The sequence below is a fragment of the Apteryx rowi genome, unplaced genomic scaffold (genome assembly GCF_003343035.1).
Source record: "Apteryx rowi isolate R43461 unplaced genomic scaffold, aptRow1 scaffold_263, whole genome shotgun sequence".
NCBI lineage: Eukaryota > Metazoa > Chordata > Aves > Apterygiformes > Apterygidae > Apteryx > Apteryx rowi.
In genome coordinates, this window is record NW_020449008.1 from 913,855 (window position 1) to 931,397 (window position 17,543).

General features: G+C 36.1%; 1 protein-coding gene across 1 annotated transcript in view; it reads left to right on the forward strand.

The window, feature by feature from the left end:
• Window positions 1-17,070, forward strand: part of SAMM50 (SAMM50 sorting and assembly machinery component) — a 21,151-nt gene extending 4,081 nt beyond the window's left edge. The window contains exons 2-15 of the mRNA XM_026067828.1: window positions 499-609; window positions 1,983-2,084; window positions 3,181-3,268; window positions 4,179-4,285; window positions 6,310-6,440; window positions 7,118-7,205; window positions 7,745-7,873; window positions 8,568-8,639; window positions 9,747-9,833; window positions 12,266-12,336; window positions 13,154-13,221; window positions 14,303-14,449; window positions 15,420-15,561; window positions 16,378-17,070. Of these exons, the coding sequence (XP_025923613.1) occupies window positions 499-609; window positions 1,983-2,084; window positions 3,181-3,268; window positions 4,179-4,285; window positions 6,310-6,440; window positions 7,118-7,205; window positions 7,745-7,873; window positions 8,568-8,639; window positions 9,747-9,833; window positions 12,266-12,336; window positions 13,154-13,221; window positions 14,303-14,449; window positions 15,420-15,561; window positions 16,378-16,423 (1,389 nt within the window). The 3' untranslated portion in view covers window positions 16,424-17,070. The remainder of the gene's footprint in view (window positions 1-498; window positions 610-1,982; window positions 2,085-3,180; window positions 3,269-4,178; window positions 4,286-6,309; window positions 6,441-7,117; window positions 7,206-7,744; window positions 7,874-8,567; window positions 8,640-9,746; window positions 9,834-12,265; window positions 12,337-13,153; window positions 13,222-14,302; window positions 14,450-15,419; window positions 15,562-16,377) is intronic.
• The last annotated feature ends 473 nt before the right edge of the window (window positions 17,071-17,543 follow it).

A 17,543-nucleotide genomic window follows, 5' to 3' on the forward strand; every position in this document is an offset into this window, starting at 1 on the left:
TTCCACTTTCTGTATACTTCTTCCTTCTGGTTGAGTTTTGCCAGGAGCTCCTTGCTCATCCATGCAGGTCTCCTGCCTCCTTTGCTTGACTTCCTACTCATGGGGATGCACCGCTCTTGAGCCTGGAGGAGGTGATGTTTGARTATTAACCAGCTCTCTTGRACCCCCCTTCCTTCTAGGGCCCTCACCCATGGGATTCCTCCAAGTAGGTCCCTGAAGAGGCCAAAGTTTGCTCTCCTAAACTCCAGGGTTGCGATCCTACTTCTTGCCCTGCTGCCTCCTCGCAGGATTCTGAACTCCACGATCTCGTAGTCACTGCAGCCAAGGCTGCCCCCGGCCTTCACATCTTCTACCAGTCCTTCTTTATTTTTGATTATTTTAATTTTATTTATTTATTTTCCCCTATGATCTGATGGGCACAGTGTCAGAAACATAGTTTCTTTATATTGGAAAAGGCAACTTGCTAATCACATAAGAAGAAAACTTATATACTTGCAGAGTTTGGAGCCTCTTCCAATGAGTGGGCCAGACTTTGGTGCCTTGGGAGAGGAAGCTGAACTGGTTGAAGTTGAACCTGAAGCCAAGCAGGAAATTCTTGAAAACAAAGATGTAAGTACCTGAACAATGTCTTGATTTTTCTTAACAGAAATGTCTTCACATCTTTGCATGCTTGATTGATTGTTTTTCCTAAGGGAACTTTCGAAAGAAAGATTCAAAATGTGAAAGAAGTAAATTTAGTACTGTACATTTAATCTAGTATTTTCTATTTATTGTTCTTTTTTCCCCTACCACAAGAGTAGTCATTAAAATTCAGCTTTGAGCTATTACACCTGTTTCTAGATGCTGCTTTCTGCTCTCTCTCATAAGAGATTTCTGCCCCCATGACAGTGTTTAGTAGCAGGCTATGCAACTGTCCTTCACCTGCTAAAGTGCAGTATTAGCTGGGTTAGGGCAAACTGCCACCATGTGAATTACTGTATTAAGGTAAATAGTAACTTCAGCCAGAGGATGGCAATTTCTTAAACTATTTCACATGCAAGAGCATATTTCATATTTGTTTTGGCCCATAATATGTTTGACCATGCTAAAGGGGAGAGATATCATGCGTTATCTTAGGTTTTTATGTAATTTTCTTTTCCCTGATGCTGTTCAGAGTCACCCCAACTAGAAGCTTGGTAATAAAGCTGATTTTTATTTTGTTCATTGCATGTGAATTCCAATGGATTTTTTTAAAGCAATTTACAGTAGTTCTAGGTTGCTCTTATTCTGCTATTTTGTTAGCTACAAATACATAAAACATTTGCTGATCTTTTTTGACAGAGTAATTATCCTAAATTTATAGTATACTGAAAAGGCTGGAAAAATAAGTGAAATGTTATTACTGTAGTGCATTAGTACCAGCTGAACTGATACTCTGCTGTGATTTTTAAGATAAAATGATCTTAAGTGATTATATGAAAAGATAAGTGATTTTAAAAAATATGTAAAACCTCATAATGCTAGTGATCTTGATGTGCATTTTAAACTACAATGTTACAGCAGTAGTAATAATTTTAATAGGGTTTAAATATTTATGGCTTGTGAGGTTTTTTGTGTGTAGCTTGTGTGAGAAGTGACTAACTACAGCTAATTACATGTGTTGCTTTATGTGTCTTAAGATCTGAATGTGATTTTAGCAGTGATTTTGTCCGTACAACTCTAAAATCCTGACAGCAACAATCTGTTACAGTCTCTTCTGCTATAATCAGTTTTAGATTTGAAATTAGAATATCTTTTTTCAGTACTACCTGTTTTAAAGAAACAGTTTTCCAGAATTGTAGATAGCACTGGTTTCTGATAATATGGGTTAGTAGTAATTAAAATAGGAATCCTTAGCATCTTTACCTTCACTGGGACAGCAATATTTTTTCTGTGTGGGTTATTTTGGCACTTGTCATTAGATAAAAATTCAATATTTATTTTTAAACATTTGTTATGTTTAGGTGGTGGTTCAGCATGTGCACTTCGATGGACTTGGAAGGACCAAAGATGACATTATCATGTATGAAATCTGTGATGTTTTCAAGGCTAAAAATCTCATTGATGTAAGTGCTATAGTGAATATCAGACTGGTTATTTTAAAAATTCAGATTATGATTTTCTCTTTGTTCCTGCTTTGGGCTACCCTCCTTTTATGTGGGACAAGCTAGCCAATTTTATGATGATTCTAAACTTGTGATTTGGAAGTCGAACTTAAATAAGAAATACTGGCAGATAATATATTTCTGGAGTTATTCAGCTTAAAGACATTGAGAGGTGGCAAACTCTGAGATATTTTTTCAGCTTCACTGTTGCCATTTGAAAAGTACTGACTAGAGTAGGTGATGCTCAATTTCAATTAATTTGCTTAAGAAAAGTTGTTGGAGCTCAGCCCAGAGGGCCATCTCACAATGGATCAAAGTGTAACTTGAGGTGTTGTGTTCTTGCACAGTTAGATAGTGCTTCCTCTGGAGTATGACTGACAAGTGATTTGGACAGCTTTGATTGCTGCTGCCTTTACTGCAACTAGTGCTTGTCTGTTTTGGGATATTGACCACAATAACTGTATTGCTCTGGTTGTGAAGCTCAACTGTCCCATGCAGACCAAGTTTTTGTTTTGTTTTTATTTTCAGAGTATGTGTGTAGTCTTATGCTTTCTGTAACCACTCAATTTATTGTGCAATTAACTAGTTTTATCTCCAGTTGAAGCAAAAAAAGGATGTATGCGAGAGTATGTGAAATGTGTGCACGCCTGCTTTTTATTTCTGCATGTTTGTTTTTAGTACTGTAAGAAGTGCAAAGGAGTCATCCACACCTTTCCTGTACATTAGTTTAGGTTTAAGCAGAATAGATTTTTTTTTTTCCAAAAAGTATGGGCCCAGTAAATAAGTGCATGAGATTTAAGTACTGTAAACCCATTTGAATAATAGATTTAAGTATTATAACAGTTATGGTGCAAGCGAGCAAAAAGCAGAAATTGAGGTGGATGCTCTGGGTTTAATTTATTTCTTTATTGTAATGTGCTTGTGATCTGTTTTGAAGGCATGCAAATATGTCTTTGTATACAAAATGCATATTGTATAACTTAGCTGCATGTTAACAGTTTTATCCTAATTATTTTTCAGTAAACTGAAACATTAAGCTTCTTATCTCACCTTGTAGGTAATGAAAAAGTCCCATGAAGCTCGTGAAAAGTTGCTTCGTCTAGGAATCTTTAGACAGGTAGAGGTTCTGATTGATACCTGTCAAGGTGTGTATTACAGGTGCATTTGTATGAATCTGTATATATGTGTATCTGTAAATGTTATTTGTATGCATGCAAAAATGAGTGAACTTCTGACACTAGGATAATTACAGTACGCGTCCCTTAATCCAAATTCTCAGAGGAAGGACAAAAGCTTGAGGAAAAGCTTGAAAATATCTCCTGTACTTCCATGTGTTACACATCACATAACTGACATTGTATCAGCAAATCCTTTGTGCTTAATGGAAATACTAGTGATTGCATCAGTGCTTGTGATTTAAAAAAAGAGCTATAAGATATATAGAACAGGTGAGTGTGCTCAAGTTGCATAGTAAGCCTCGGTCAGTATTTTCAAACTTGCGGGTGCTTTTCAAACTTAGTGTCCTTTTCAGTTGGAGAAAGAAATGCAGTGCAACTCTGCAGGCTGCTGGTGATGGGATGCGGTCCCAGTTGCTTCAAGTAGAATTAAGTGCCCATGACTGCTGTGCTTCAGAAGGACTGTGTTAACTGAAGCTCTGAGGGGACCAGGCAGCTTGTGTTGCTCTGCACTTTCCTGCAGAGTGTTGGGAGCTCGGTTCTACTGACAGCGTTTTTCTTGCTCTCTCTGGACCCCTTTTAATTTTTATTTTTTTTAACATTAAAATTTGTGTGAACCTTTGCTTTCAGTAGGTGGGTAACAAACAAATGTTACTAGCTTGTAATTAAACTAATGTGTTGATGGTTAAAGCCAGTCATGCTTTGATATTCTTCATGCATATCCAAACAACATCTTTTTCTCAAGCCATCTTTCTTTGTAATGCAGACTTTTATTATTGTTCAGTTCCAGCGGTTTTCAAGTAATTCAATTCATCTTTTGTCAGCATATTTTTTTTCAAATAGATTTCTAGAGATAACATTTATTTATTTATTTATTTAGGAGATGATGCCCTTCCAAATGGTTTAGATGTAACTTTTGAAGTAACAGAATTGAGAAGACTTACTGGAAGCTATAACACTATGGTTGGCAACAACGAAGGCAGTATGGTATGGATGATTTCAAATAATTACGAACGCCTTTTGATATTCCTCTCATTTTCATGTCTCAAACCTGAGAATGAATTTTGGTGATTAAATAAGTGAGGACTTGATCAAAGCCAAATTATTTTATTGATCCAGCTTTTCTAAGGCTTTGTCAAACCTTTGTCTCTAAAGAGACCTTTGTACTATTCAGTTTTTTATTCAGCAAAAACCCATTTTGAACTAAGGAAAAATGTTAAAGCTTCCAACTCAATACATTAATCTTAGTAATTGTTAAAATTACTTCAACTATTTTCGATAATGTTTAAAATGCTTAATCTCCTTAAAGATGAGAGACTAGTAAGCAGTTTGTCATTAACTTCCATCAGACCTATTTAAGTTGTTTTTCTTCTCAAAGGGAATGCTGTATGTTTGGCTTAGAATTGTTTTTGTTTTTCACTGTTTTAGCCCACCAGCTATTCTGGGCTGAAAGATGCTAGGTTTTCCAGAGCCATATATATTGTGGAACTTACTTCCATTTGATTCACATTTATATATCCAAGGACAATTAAAGATGTATCAGGTTAAAACCTTGTGTGAAAAGCATTACCAGATGACACAAAAAGTAGCACTCAGACTGTGTTCTGTTGATGTGTCTCAGCAGAACAGCTGGCTTAAGTAGATCCTGCTTCCACCTGCTCATTCCAGCACCCATTCTGCTTTCTCATGTGCACAGTGCAGCTGTACTTGGGATGGGTTGATAAGCCAGATCAAGGGACTCATCTTTTTCTTAGAGGTATTTTTAACCTGGATCAGATACCGTGCAGCTCGGGTGATGGTGTTGCATGGGTGCATGGAGAACAGGAACGAAGAGAGTGAGTGAGCCCCGCTTACGCAGCTCTGGTGCTGCGTGCAATGTCCAAGGCACTGTGACCTGAATGAAATCAGTGAGAGATTCTACTTGTTGGTTTTAGTGCATTTGAAAACAGTCTTAAAACTGCTTTAGTGTCTCTATTTTGTACTCTACTTCCCCTTTATTTGATTTCCATTTCTAACAGAAAAGTAAAACTTCTTGAATAATRAAAAAGCATGGCTCGTATATGTGCTGGTTTTGGCAGCAGGGATTAAGTTTCTGTAAGAATTAAATAGATTTCACATTTATTCTAATCCCTTAAATTCATCTGAAGTTTGTTGATGTAATGTTTCATACCAACAGGCTTTTGGATTAGTGGTTTCTGGTGAGTTGGATAATTGCATAGTAGCCATCATTGCAAAAACAAATACAGTTGGGTGACTGATGTGCTTCCAATAGCTCTTAGAGAAAGGCAGTCAGGATCTGGTACATGGGATTGGCTGCACAAATTTGGCAGCTTTTTTACATTCTTTTAAAAAAAACATGCAACAATAGAACAGCTCTGGTGGAAGCTGTGATGGAGAGAAACATGCTCCATCCTTTCTGCCAAATGTCCGGTATTATTAGGGAATTTGTGTCTGAACAGGAAGAAGAGTTTAATTGTAGTTTCTGAAAAATCATAATGATACATTGTAGTGCTGTCAGGACTGATTGCAAAAGTATCTTTTTCTTCAAAACAGAAGTATGGGGTCATGTCTCCGGACTGATAAATTTCCATTGGCTTTTGCTCCAGTTCTGATGAACCGTGCCTGCCAGGTAGTTTTCTCAGTGATCAGTTGGAAAGCCTGCAGTTGCAAAGCAGTGCTCTATCATGCCAAAGATTGATGCTCCCAGGCTTCCAAACCAGCTGGGAGATTTTGCTTGAAATAATAGCAGTAATGATGATACAATGAGAATGCAGATTAAGTCAGCAGCTACTGAACGGCACTAAAAATTGGATGATGATACGGACTGTAATGTGTGCTATTGCGGTGGTTTTCGCTGCCRTGCAAAGAGTGCTTATGAAAAGCATATTTGGTTACGACTCTTTTTTTTAGTGCTTTCATTTTCTCATTCTTAGAGTTGATATACTCATCTTCAGCATATGATTATGGAGCAAGTTAGCAAACAATATGAAATGTTTTTCTTTTCTTCCTAGGTACTTGGGCTTAAGTTCCCAAATCTCTTTGGACGGGCAGAAAAGGTAACCTTCCAGTTCTCATACGGAACAAAGGAAACATCATATGGCCTATCGTTCTTCAAACCACAGCCTGGCAACTTTGAAAGAAAGTAGGAAATGCATTTTTGAGTATTTCTTTTTTAATGAAGGAATAGCAATAGTTTAAAGTGTATCTGTTTTTCAAAACATACGTACAAATAGCAAAATACAGTTTCCTTGAAATTTAGGCAAATCTTGCTTTATGCCAACATGTGTTGGGCCTAGAGTTGTGTTTTACAGGTACAAGAAGGTCTTTTTTTTTTTTTTTCTTTCTGCCAGAACTCCTTACACAATTTAGGAGCTGATTGTCAAACCAAATTCTTGCTGACTGATTAGCAGATACTTAAGCTTTAGCAGTATGAATGGAAATTAAAATGTTAGTAGTGAGGATTTTTCTTGAAAGACTGAAATCTGTAAATTACTCAATTTTTTACGTAATGCAGATTTATTCAAAGTAGCTACTTGTTAAATTTTAAATGCAGGCAGGCTATTAGTATTAATAATATAATAATAAGCTAACTTTTAGCTGTTRGTATTTCTTTCTAATTTATTTCTTACAGTATTTTCTGCTTTATGACAGTTCAATATATAAAACAATTAGTAAAGTTTTTTCCATTGAGTAATTTAATTTATTACTTTACTGAGGGCATAATAATATAACAGAGCTGGTTCTGTAAGTTTTTGTATTAATTTAAAGTTCTGCCTATTTAATTTTGCTTTCAAATCTACCAATAATGCGGTGTTTCAGTTTTTCAGTTAACCTGTATAAAGTAACTGGACAGTTCCCTTGGAGTTCTCTTCGTGAAACTGATAGAGGAGTATCAACAGAATTTAATGTAAGTGTAGCACAAAAGTTTGTGGAACACATGCTTCATTTGCATTTAATTCAGGTCACAGAATATTTGCTTAATTTTTTTTATGATTGAAATACTTTTACTTGGGCATGAGACACGTGTTATTTGAAAGAGGTCAACAATTCTAAGATGACAGATGTAATACCTCTTGATCTTTTTCTTAGAATTCAATCTCAGTTCGGCCTAATATAGATGCCAGCCTTTTCTCCCCAAAACTATTAATACTTGAAGCATCATTTCAGAAAGTCAGCTGGTTGCCTGGCCAACTGCATCAACCCAATTCAAGATATTTTTCATTTGGGATAGATTAAGTAGTGTGCGCCTATTCAGAGAGTGTAATTCTCTGACTGGAGCACAATTAACTTTTACTCTGAAATGAAAAATGATTGATCCAAGGGGTTTGGAAAGAAAGCATAGATTCATCTATAAATAAATTTTTAAAAGAAACTTTTTGAGGAAAATGTTTATTTTCATTTTGTAGCAAAATTTTGTTCATGTCTTACTCAATTCTTTATTTGTAGTTTCCAATCTGGAAGACCAACCATACACTGAAGTGGGAGGGTGTGTGGAGAGAGCTTGGCTGCCTTGCCAGAACAGCATCCTTTTCTGTTCGAGAAGAAAGTGGACACTCTCTTAAATCTTCTCTCTCTGTAAGGCTTTTTCCTATCTTGAACAGTATATATGTTATTTTGACTAATCTAATTTAAGAATGATACCAAAGCAGCTTTTTGTCTTACTTGTTTAGTAGGTAGTGTATTTTACTGAAATGCCTTTTGCCTTGTTTGGCCATTCATCCAGGAGGTCAAAAAAGAGAATATTTTTTCAAAGCGGACTGTTGCGTATTGACTGGTGCATAGGCTGGTTTGTTCTTTCTGCAGGGCTGCATAAAAGACCCCTTGCGTCTTGTCATTTCCGATCTCTTTCTGCAGCACCGTCTTGTTTTGTAGAAGAGAGAGACAGTGCCATTCCTCCTCCTGCTGAGTTGCTGTGCTCTTCCTAAATATTTTTTCCTGTAGCATCTGTTGGTTGCTTGCCATCTTTAATTTTTACGTCTTGAATTCTAGGAAACAAACTATTTGCAGGTTACTGTCACAAAATTGGTGATTCGCACTGGGACATTGTTGCTGCTATATTGCTTTGTGTACAGTGGACAAAATATGTAACTATATTTGATGTGGCCTCTAAAGTCAAAGCTAAGTTCCCAAATCCATACAGCTACACTGGCTTTAGCTGGAGCCGCTGTTGTCTTCCACTGTGTACACAGGTTTGATAGCAAATAATAGTGTTTTTCTGTGATATTCAGCTTGTTTGAGAACCTAAAAGTAATTGTTTGATTCTTTTCAGCATGCCATGGTAATTGATTCCCGGAACTCTTCTATTTTGCCAAGACGAGGTGCTTTGCTGAAAATTAATCAGGTAGTATTAAATCACTAATACTATCACTGGATATTACCTGTATGTGTGTTTGAGCAAATCTTATTTTATCTGGTTAATGTTCATGTAAAAGATGTCTAAACTTAGAAATTAATCTTAGATTGATTAGGATGACCAGTAGTTACTTTTTATCTTTGCAGTGTGTGTCTTTTAAAATCATAAAAACTTTTTTCTAGAGGTGAATATTTTCATTTGTATACCATCAGTCAACCAGCATAACCACAGTTTATCTTGTCATTAGCATTAAATTATTTGTTAGATGAGATGCATTGTCCCTGACAGTATCCACTCTACACTTGATAGTAGGTATTTGTCTCCTGTTTTGTATCACTACACTGTTAAGTTACCAGACTTTGATCCTATTGCTTACAAAGCTTCTAAGTCTTACAATTAAAATTGAAAGGCTGGTAAAAATAACTCTCAAAGGCACATGCATGTATCAGTTTGGAAAAGAAAATGATTTCTACTTGTGTTATGTTCAGAGCTCTTTGAAAAGCTGGCTTTTCTGCTGTACAGGTTAATACTTCAGAAGCACAACCTTATGCAGTGCTCCAGAAGTAGATTGCTCTGGAACATCATGGGTGCTAGCAGTGCTGCTGCCTGGGCTCTGTTCCTCTAAGCAGCAGTGAATTATTCCCTTCCTGAGTGAGAAGAGTGATTATAATTCAGGGTTTATTTACCATGCCGTTTGTTATATGCTGCCTTTAACACTGATTGTCACCTTTTACTTTTAGCTTGCTTTGGTTTAATGCAATTGTCTGTCTTAGGTTCTTCAGGATTCTAGATAAATATAGCAAGAGATTTGGTATCGGGTCCTGAATATTCCAGCTCTGTTCTATTGTGCCCTCATTTACAAAATGGTTTAGAAAGYGACAGCCTTGTTTAATATTTGGGGGAGAGAAATGGTGCCCATTATTCTTTGGGGCATGCATGCTTTTTTATTGGTCTGAAATTCAGTTGTCTCTTCATACTGATGTTTCTGTGCTTCTTAACAGGAAAAAATGCTAATGGGGATGCAGACTTGCTGAATTTTGTGGGGGAAGAAACATGTAATATCTGTTACAGCTTTTRTAATTTCTGTCTTTGCAGGAGTTGGCTGGCTATACAGGCGGGGATGTGAGCTTTCTAAAAGAGGATTTTGAATTCCAGTTGAATAAGCAACTTCTATGGGATTCGGTAATTATTTTAAACGATGTTTTAGTAATTATGAGTTTAAAAAATGAGGTTATCAAAATCTCTTATATCTTATGATGAATTTTCACTATGGATTAGAAAAAAAATCATGGAAGGGAAGCTGGATGGTATAGATGTCTTGATTTGTTTTTGGAAGTGAAATAGTCTTTTTTTTTCCTTTAACTTTCTGCCATGTACAGTCACTTGAAAAGTGGACATTTTGGAGAGAAGGACTTGTCTGACACTTAACGATAGGAACTATTTTCCTTTTGGAAGAAATTAGTTATGTCTGTCCTTTGTGATCTTTCTTAATAGTGTATTTTTGAAAAACTTACTACATCTTCTGTTATCTTTCTTTCACCTGAATATGAATATTTTGTCCATCTTGGCTTTAGTTGTCTTTTCTTCTATCCTTGTAAATTACAAATGATTCCTAATTTTGGAATCATAGCATATATTATATGGTAATGACTTCTTGTCGTTGGGAAAGAACAGGAAAGTTGATTTTGCTACGACAATAAGCTTGCACTGCCACATTTTGAACTTCTTCATATTTGTGCACAATGAACAATTTAAGTTCAAGTAAGAAAGACTTATAATAGTGTGAGGTTTGTATGAGACCACGGAGCACATTGCAGATTTTATGGTGTGTCTACATTAGCATTTTGATTTGGAGTCATGGTGCAGTTTTGAAGCAAATTCCAGTATCGTGCTCATTTATGAAATGTTGATTTGGTTGGCAGAACAGTTCTGGTGTATGCCAACGAGATTTCTTGCAGAGGAAACAACACTGGAAAACTTCACTCGCAAGTTTGTGCTTAATGTGCTCCAGCCTCTTATGGAACATAAAGGCCTTAAATTTCAGACAGCTTTGACAGCACAGACATAGCATAGGTGAAAATAGGTGTCTTTCTGCCTTCTTAATAAGAATTTCGCTAGATCTTAGAAATATTTCTGTCTAAATTCAGAAAAAAGTATCTCATAGATATGATGCAGTATGTTCTTGTCTCGTAGCTGAATGGGAAGTAAAACACCAACTTCCATTATGAAGGTTTAAAAATTGTAGGTTGCAATAATTTATACCCCAGCATACCAAAAAAGAAATAAGTAGAAGATTCCTCTTGACAGTTGTCTAAGAGATAATGGAATAATGAAGAATATTATACCAGCAGTACTATTGAAAAACTTGAAGCTACTTCCATAGTTCAAGTATTAATTAACTGATTGATGTTGTAAGGTTTTGTTGCTCTGCTGTGTCTTGGTTGTATTATGACAAGACTTAGTGCAATAAAGTTCCTGGGTTAGACCTGTGAGGCCAATGCAGAAGGGCATTTTAGGGCCATTTGCTATACTCCCCTCTTATTACATGATTATATTTGCACCTTTCATGTGATGGAAGAAGAGGCATTGCCTGATGAGTGCACTTCCAGTTGTCTTATATATATGTTTCCTTAGCTCTAGTTGAGAAAGGTGGCATGAATCTCCTATGAAGTAATTTAATGGCTGCACAAAGAGGACCCTGTTCCTTCCCATGGCAGTTAGCATGGCTACGTTGTGAATGGAAGTGAAGCATATCTCATCCCATGGTGCACATAATTTTTGTGGTCCGTTGTTCATGCGCATAGACTTGTACACAAGTGGCTTTTGCACATGTACTGTTGCGTAACCAGATACGGCATGTACCGCGTGATAAGCTCACATCTAATCATGCCGGGGAAGCATCTGGGGACTTTCAGGACTGAAGGTAGCAGGAGCATGCTGTATGCTAGACAAATCATTCAACATCTTTAGCCTAGCTATTAACAATAGATCTCGCCATTTGACGGCAATATTTCTGCTTCATACATAGGCAGCAGGCAAATGATTAAATGTATTTATTATCATGGTTTGCCCCTGAAAATCACCCTATAGCTAAGCAGTAATGATATTTACATTCTTGATATCAATATAGTGGGTTATAGAAGTTAGATGGTTTCTTTAAAGTATAAGGCTAATTTTCAGGCAGGTTACAGTTTACATTTTTGGTAGCTATTTGCTGGACATAGCTTCCTATGGGTTTAAAATTGCCAGGAGTAATTTATGTCAGTAGGTTTTGTTTTATTTCAAGTCTTGAAAATTGGTGAGAAAGTAAGAGCTGGATCACTGTTCCCTTTAGATACTGTACTGTGAAAGTAGCACTAAGTCTAAAAATGCTGTGTTGCCTTTTTCAAGGTGCAGCACTGCATAGTATCGAAAGAGGGCAGCAATGATCAAGAGTTCCCTGAAAATACAATTACTGAAGGTGTGATATCCACATATATACTGTGATCATCTGTAACTTTGTCAGACTAATGGGACCTCTGCCTTTTACTGAGAAATGGAATTTTACTAATACTGTTTTTAGGGAATTTCAGTAATACATATTAGTAAACAACTTTTTCTTTTTCTCTCCAAAGGTTTTTTCGGCATCGCTTTGGGGTGGAATGCTGGTTCCTATTGGAGACAAACCATCTAGTATAGCTGATAGGCAAGCAACTTACTTAAGCTTTTTTTTTTTTTTTTTTTTTTTTTTTAAAAGTTTCTTAATTGTTTTCAGTCAACCCAGGTAATGTATACAGGAAACTCCAGTAGAAGAGAGAAACAGGAGAAGCAGTTCTGTTTTCAAGGAGAATAAAATAAACATCTAGTTAGCTTTAGTTCCGTGTAAATACTCAGACATGCTTTTGATTTTCATATTGGGGTGGTATAAATTTGTAATTTGCTGTGTAGTAGCACTGCCTTCAAATATATACCATTGTATCTGCAAAATTTCACATCAGGTATAGGTAATACTACAGAGACAGTAGGTATTTTTAGAAGTAAATCTTTCCCGTATTTTTGTCTTTTTAGCAAATTTTGTACTCTAACACTTGTGATTAAAGATCACTAGCAGAAAACATTCAGACTTAAATTTATTCACAATAAATATCAAGGGTTAATTGTGTTAGCTTCACCTGTGATGGCATCTTAACTATAGTATTTCTTTGGGAATTATTATAACAGCTTGAGATTCAAATTCAGGGTTCTTTTTCAACGTTGGGGCACAAAGAGACTGAGGAACCTTGTAATTTGATCTTTAAGTGAGGTGTACTGATTTTGGTTTTTAATACTTTATTTTGAAATTTATCTCAAATGCATCAGGATTTAGATTTAATGAAATAGAAAAATTTTTATATAAATGCCCTTTATTAAACTTGTAATGAAGATACCTGTAATTCTGAAAAGTGATATTAAAGTATTGCTAGATATTTTCAAATACTTCCTTTCAAATGAAACATTAAATTAAATTTGACTGTATTCACTAGGTTTTACCTTGGTGGACCAACAAGTGTGCGTGGATTCAGTATGTACAGCATTGGACCCCAGAGTGAAGGTCTGAAACTTTTAAATACCACTCCCCTGACAATATTGTGAATGTTAATTTGTATCAAAGACTCAAATTCTGCCCTTAAGCTTTCTATAGCTTTAAAATAATTGTTCTCTTTCTGCCCTTTGAATCTTAGAAGTGTTGCCTGTCTTTGATCTGTTGTTATATTATTAGTTCACAATAGAATAAAGCCCGGTAGTTCTTAGTTAAGCCCTAAGCTACTTCTGTAAACCAAGCGTTTGTTCAGACTTGCATAGATTACTGTATCTCTATTAGTTTTGTATTAATCTCAGACCTTTCATATATACAAGAATACATACAATTTTCTAATGCCTTTTTAAAGGGAATTTCATGAGTGCATGGCTCTTATTTTTAATAAGTTGAAGATGAGCCAGAGCTCCTTCTCTTCTGRTAACTCTATTTCTTCTACTTTTTTAAGACTGAGAGCTTCTAAAACCACCTTTTCGTATTCAGGTTGACTTACGATCTTTGTTGACAGGAGTGACCAGATTTCAAACTTCTAGTATGTCACGTTGACTTTTAGTAAACAACCTTCATGCTTAAATAGTTCCCAAAAGATAGTTATAGCAACAGTCATATCAAATCCCTATTTGATACAGTGTATGTTCTGATAGCTTAGGGAAAAGGTAATCTGATCTGTGAAGGCAGTTTAAGAGACAGGAGCTTCCTTAGTTCTTTTCCTTATTCTGCTGCTGAGTTGCAGTTACCATAGACTAATTGCTTAACTGTTACCAATTTCTCTTCTTTAAAGCTAGTGCAAATGTTTCAAAGGTGTTCAGGAGGTAGTTTCTGATGAACCACCAAGAGGTGCATGCCTCAGATTGTTTAGGTGAAGGCATCAAGGAAAAAGGGCAAGTCACTCAGAAGGGGTAAAGAATTGTGTAAGTGCTAATTTTTAGTTGATAGTGGTGAGGTTGGAGAGAGCTAGAATCAAATAACAGGGGTTGCAGTAGGGTAGCAGTGCAGTGTAAAACAACTTATTCCTTATGTTCTTGCATCTTTAACAAATGATTCTGTTAATATAGGCCGGAGTAAATTCTTTGCTTCCAACATTTTCCCTGAATAGGTGATTACTTGGGAGGAGAGGCCTACTGGGCTGGAGGCTTACATCTATACACCCCTCTCCCTTTCCGGCCGGGCCGGGGAGGGTTTGGAGACCTTTTCCGAACACATTTCTTCCTCAATGCTGGAAACCTTTGCAATCTTAACTATGGTAAGACTCAATAGAATTGTATGCAACAAGGCCTGCTTATCCAAATATAAAAAAGCAAATAGCAGAAGAGAGCTGTTATGTGTCTGTTTCCTCAAAATCAGTTTGTTTACTGCATATATTTCAGTGGGCATTAAAAGACTGTTGCTATTAACCTGTCTATATGGCAGATTGCGGGTTACAGCAGTAATTTTATTAGCTCACTACATAAATTCTAGCACAACATGTAGAATCACAGAATCACAGAATGGTTGAGGTTGGAAGGGACCTCTGAAGATCATCTAGTAGAATAGACAGCTAGAATGCCAATTGTAGCATCCCTGATGTGGAGTTGTTCACAGAGCAGTGTGGTAGTTGGTTAATGCCTGCTATCTTAGACTGTTCTGGAGGGCAGTTGGAAGATGACRTGTTAGTGGGATTCATATGTTTTTTGGGATGAACTAAATAAAAAGCAGGGACATTTTAACATAGATGAGGGTGTGGTAGCTTATGAGATCTTCCTTCCCCCAACTTTTTTTCCAAGATACATTTGAGTATATTAACATTCTATTTTTCAATATCAGTTTTGGGATATAGTGATATTTGGTGTCTGCCTTTCTTGATGGAAAGGAGACCGCATCTATATGGAACGGATACACTTTATGCACAATTGACAAGCAGATGAATCTGCTTTGAAATTCAGAGAGACTTGCTAAAGATTTTTAATTATATCTTTAGTATCCCTTTCCAGAATCATGCAAATAGGTACCCCATAATGGGAAATGAAGATCAGCCAGCAATCCAACCAGAATCTTAGATGTATATAGTTTTAATTTGAGATACTTGGTATTTGTGGGAGTTGTTGGATAATAACGTTTTGAATCTTTGCAGTAGATACTCCTAAGTAATGTTTTGTAACTCTGAAAATTTAGTTAGCCCTTGAACACCTTGACAGCCTACTTTGATTCTTGTTCTCTTGCTCTTCTGTTTTCAGGCGACGGTCCCAGAGCTCATCTGCGGAAGTTGGCAGAGTATATTCGATGGTCTTATGGTGCTGGAATAGTGCTCCGCCTTGGAAACATTGCTAGATTAGAACTTAACTACTGTTTCCCCATGGGAGTACAGTCTGGTGACAGGTTTGTTTTTTACAGCTGTTTCTTTAATAGCAACTAGTTTTAAAGGTTCCTGCACTTCTATTTGGTTTTGGCAGAGAGAATCCCCTGTCTCTTAGTTTTGTTTATGCAACGCCAGTTTATTCTTTAAAGGTTTTCAGCACTTGACTGGCTATGTTGGTTTCACAGTACTTCTCAGTTTAAGACTGTTTATATCTCAGGTTTCAAAGTTCACTGAACTTGAGATCAGCTGTTGAAATGTGTGGATAGCTGTGTAGCGGGGTTTTATTTCTTTAGGGGAAATGAACACTCGGACAGCTCATGGGGTTTTCCTAAGCCTTCTGAAAACAAATAATTGCATAAATATTAAGTTTAATGTCTTTGCTTGAAAAAATGAATAAAAGTTTAAGTATAGATAGAGAGAAAGGGAGAACAAATTAAATTGTTAGCAACCAATTACCCTACACCAAGCAAACAGTATATAATAGAAAAGCTTTGGGGGGCCTGTTCTTGCCTGTGAGGTATTGTACATACTGTGTGAGATACTCTGTATTTTGTACAGGAGTCAGATTCTGTTTCTGCTTGTCATTCATGTGAAATGTGAATGAATAATAGCAATTTGAAAACTAGGGGCTTTATTTTGCAAATGTAAATACTTACTCCATATAGATGATGGATTGGCAAAGCAGTTATGTAACAAAGCCTTTGTCAGCTAAAATTTGAATTGTAACTCTCCAAATATTGAAGAACTTGGGAACTTGGGGATAGGGAGAATTAGCTTCAGTTTTATCAGTACCTTGTGTATCACTAATATTGTCTGGGTTTTTTGTTTCTTTTCAGGATATGTGACGGTGTTCAGTTTGGAGCAGGAATCAGATTTCTATAATACAGAAGTGTTTTACATCAGTATAAGAAATTGAGCTCTGTATGAAATCGAGAATATAATGTAGCTCAATGCGGTCTAAATTTTTTTTCTTCAAATATAAATATATATCTGAGTGGTTTACCTCAGACTTCACAGGAAACTGCATTAAAGAACTATGCTCTAAAGGTGCATTGTACCTCTGATTTTTATTAAAAATGCGAGAATGTTCATAGGATTTTAGCTATTTTAACTTTTAGCTTTTACTGATTAGTTGTTACTTAAAATGTTAGATAAGTGTGTTGGAAATTGGTTTGTGGATACATTTCACAGGATTATAACTGTCATTGGCATGCACAGCCTTCACACTTCCAACTGCAAGTCTCAGCTGCTGGGATGACTAGGTGTGAGTATGGCTTGAGTAGAATTAAGAGGGAACAGTCTTTCTCCATCATCAACTTCTGTGAAGGAACGACCTTGAAAAATTTGTTATGCATCACAAAGGATTTGATACAAAAATAATCGTTATAAGTGAAGGAAATGTTCTGATAAAATATATTTTACTATTGTAAAATCACCTGTATTGAAAAAAGCTCCTACAAATCTGAATTGCTTATTGTAAAAGTTAAGTCCAGCTGTCTAGCACAATAAATACTAAAATTCAAGAGTAACTTTGAAGTTTTCTGTGTTCTCAACTTTGAGACACTTTGGAGTGTTTTAATTGTATCAGTTAGCCGAGCAGTTGATCTAGGTCTTGTCAATTGGATCTTTTTGTAGCAGTTGCAAAAAGTGGTGTCTAGATGTGATCACATGATACTAACTGGTTTGCTTTTATGTCTGAGGCATTTTTCTTTACTGCCTTTTATTAGTGCTAATTTCACGTTAAAGTGACCACCTGCTTTGTCATTCGGCATATATTCCAGTTTAAAACTATATTTTTAATGAGGTTGAAGTAATTCACTAGCCCTAATGATTTGGCTTTCAAGATAGTTATATATTAAACTTTTATATATGTATCAATYCTAAGTTGTTGTTATAGTAAGAGCCTAGAATCTACTGAACAAAACAAACTTAAATGGAGGTAATTAGGTGTTGGCAAAATTAAAATCATAATACAAAGAATATTATGGAAGGGTAAAACTTT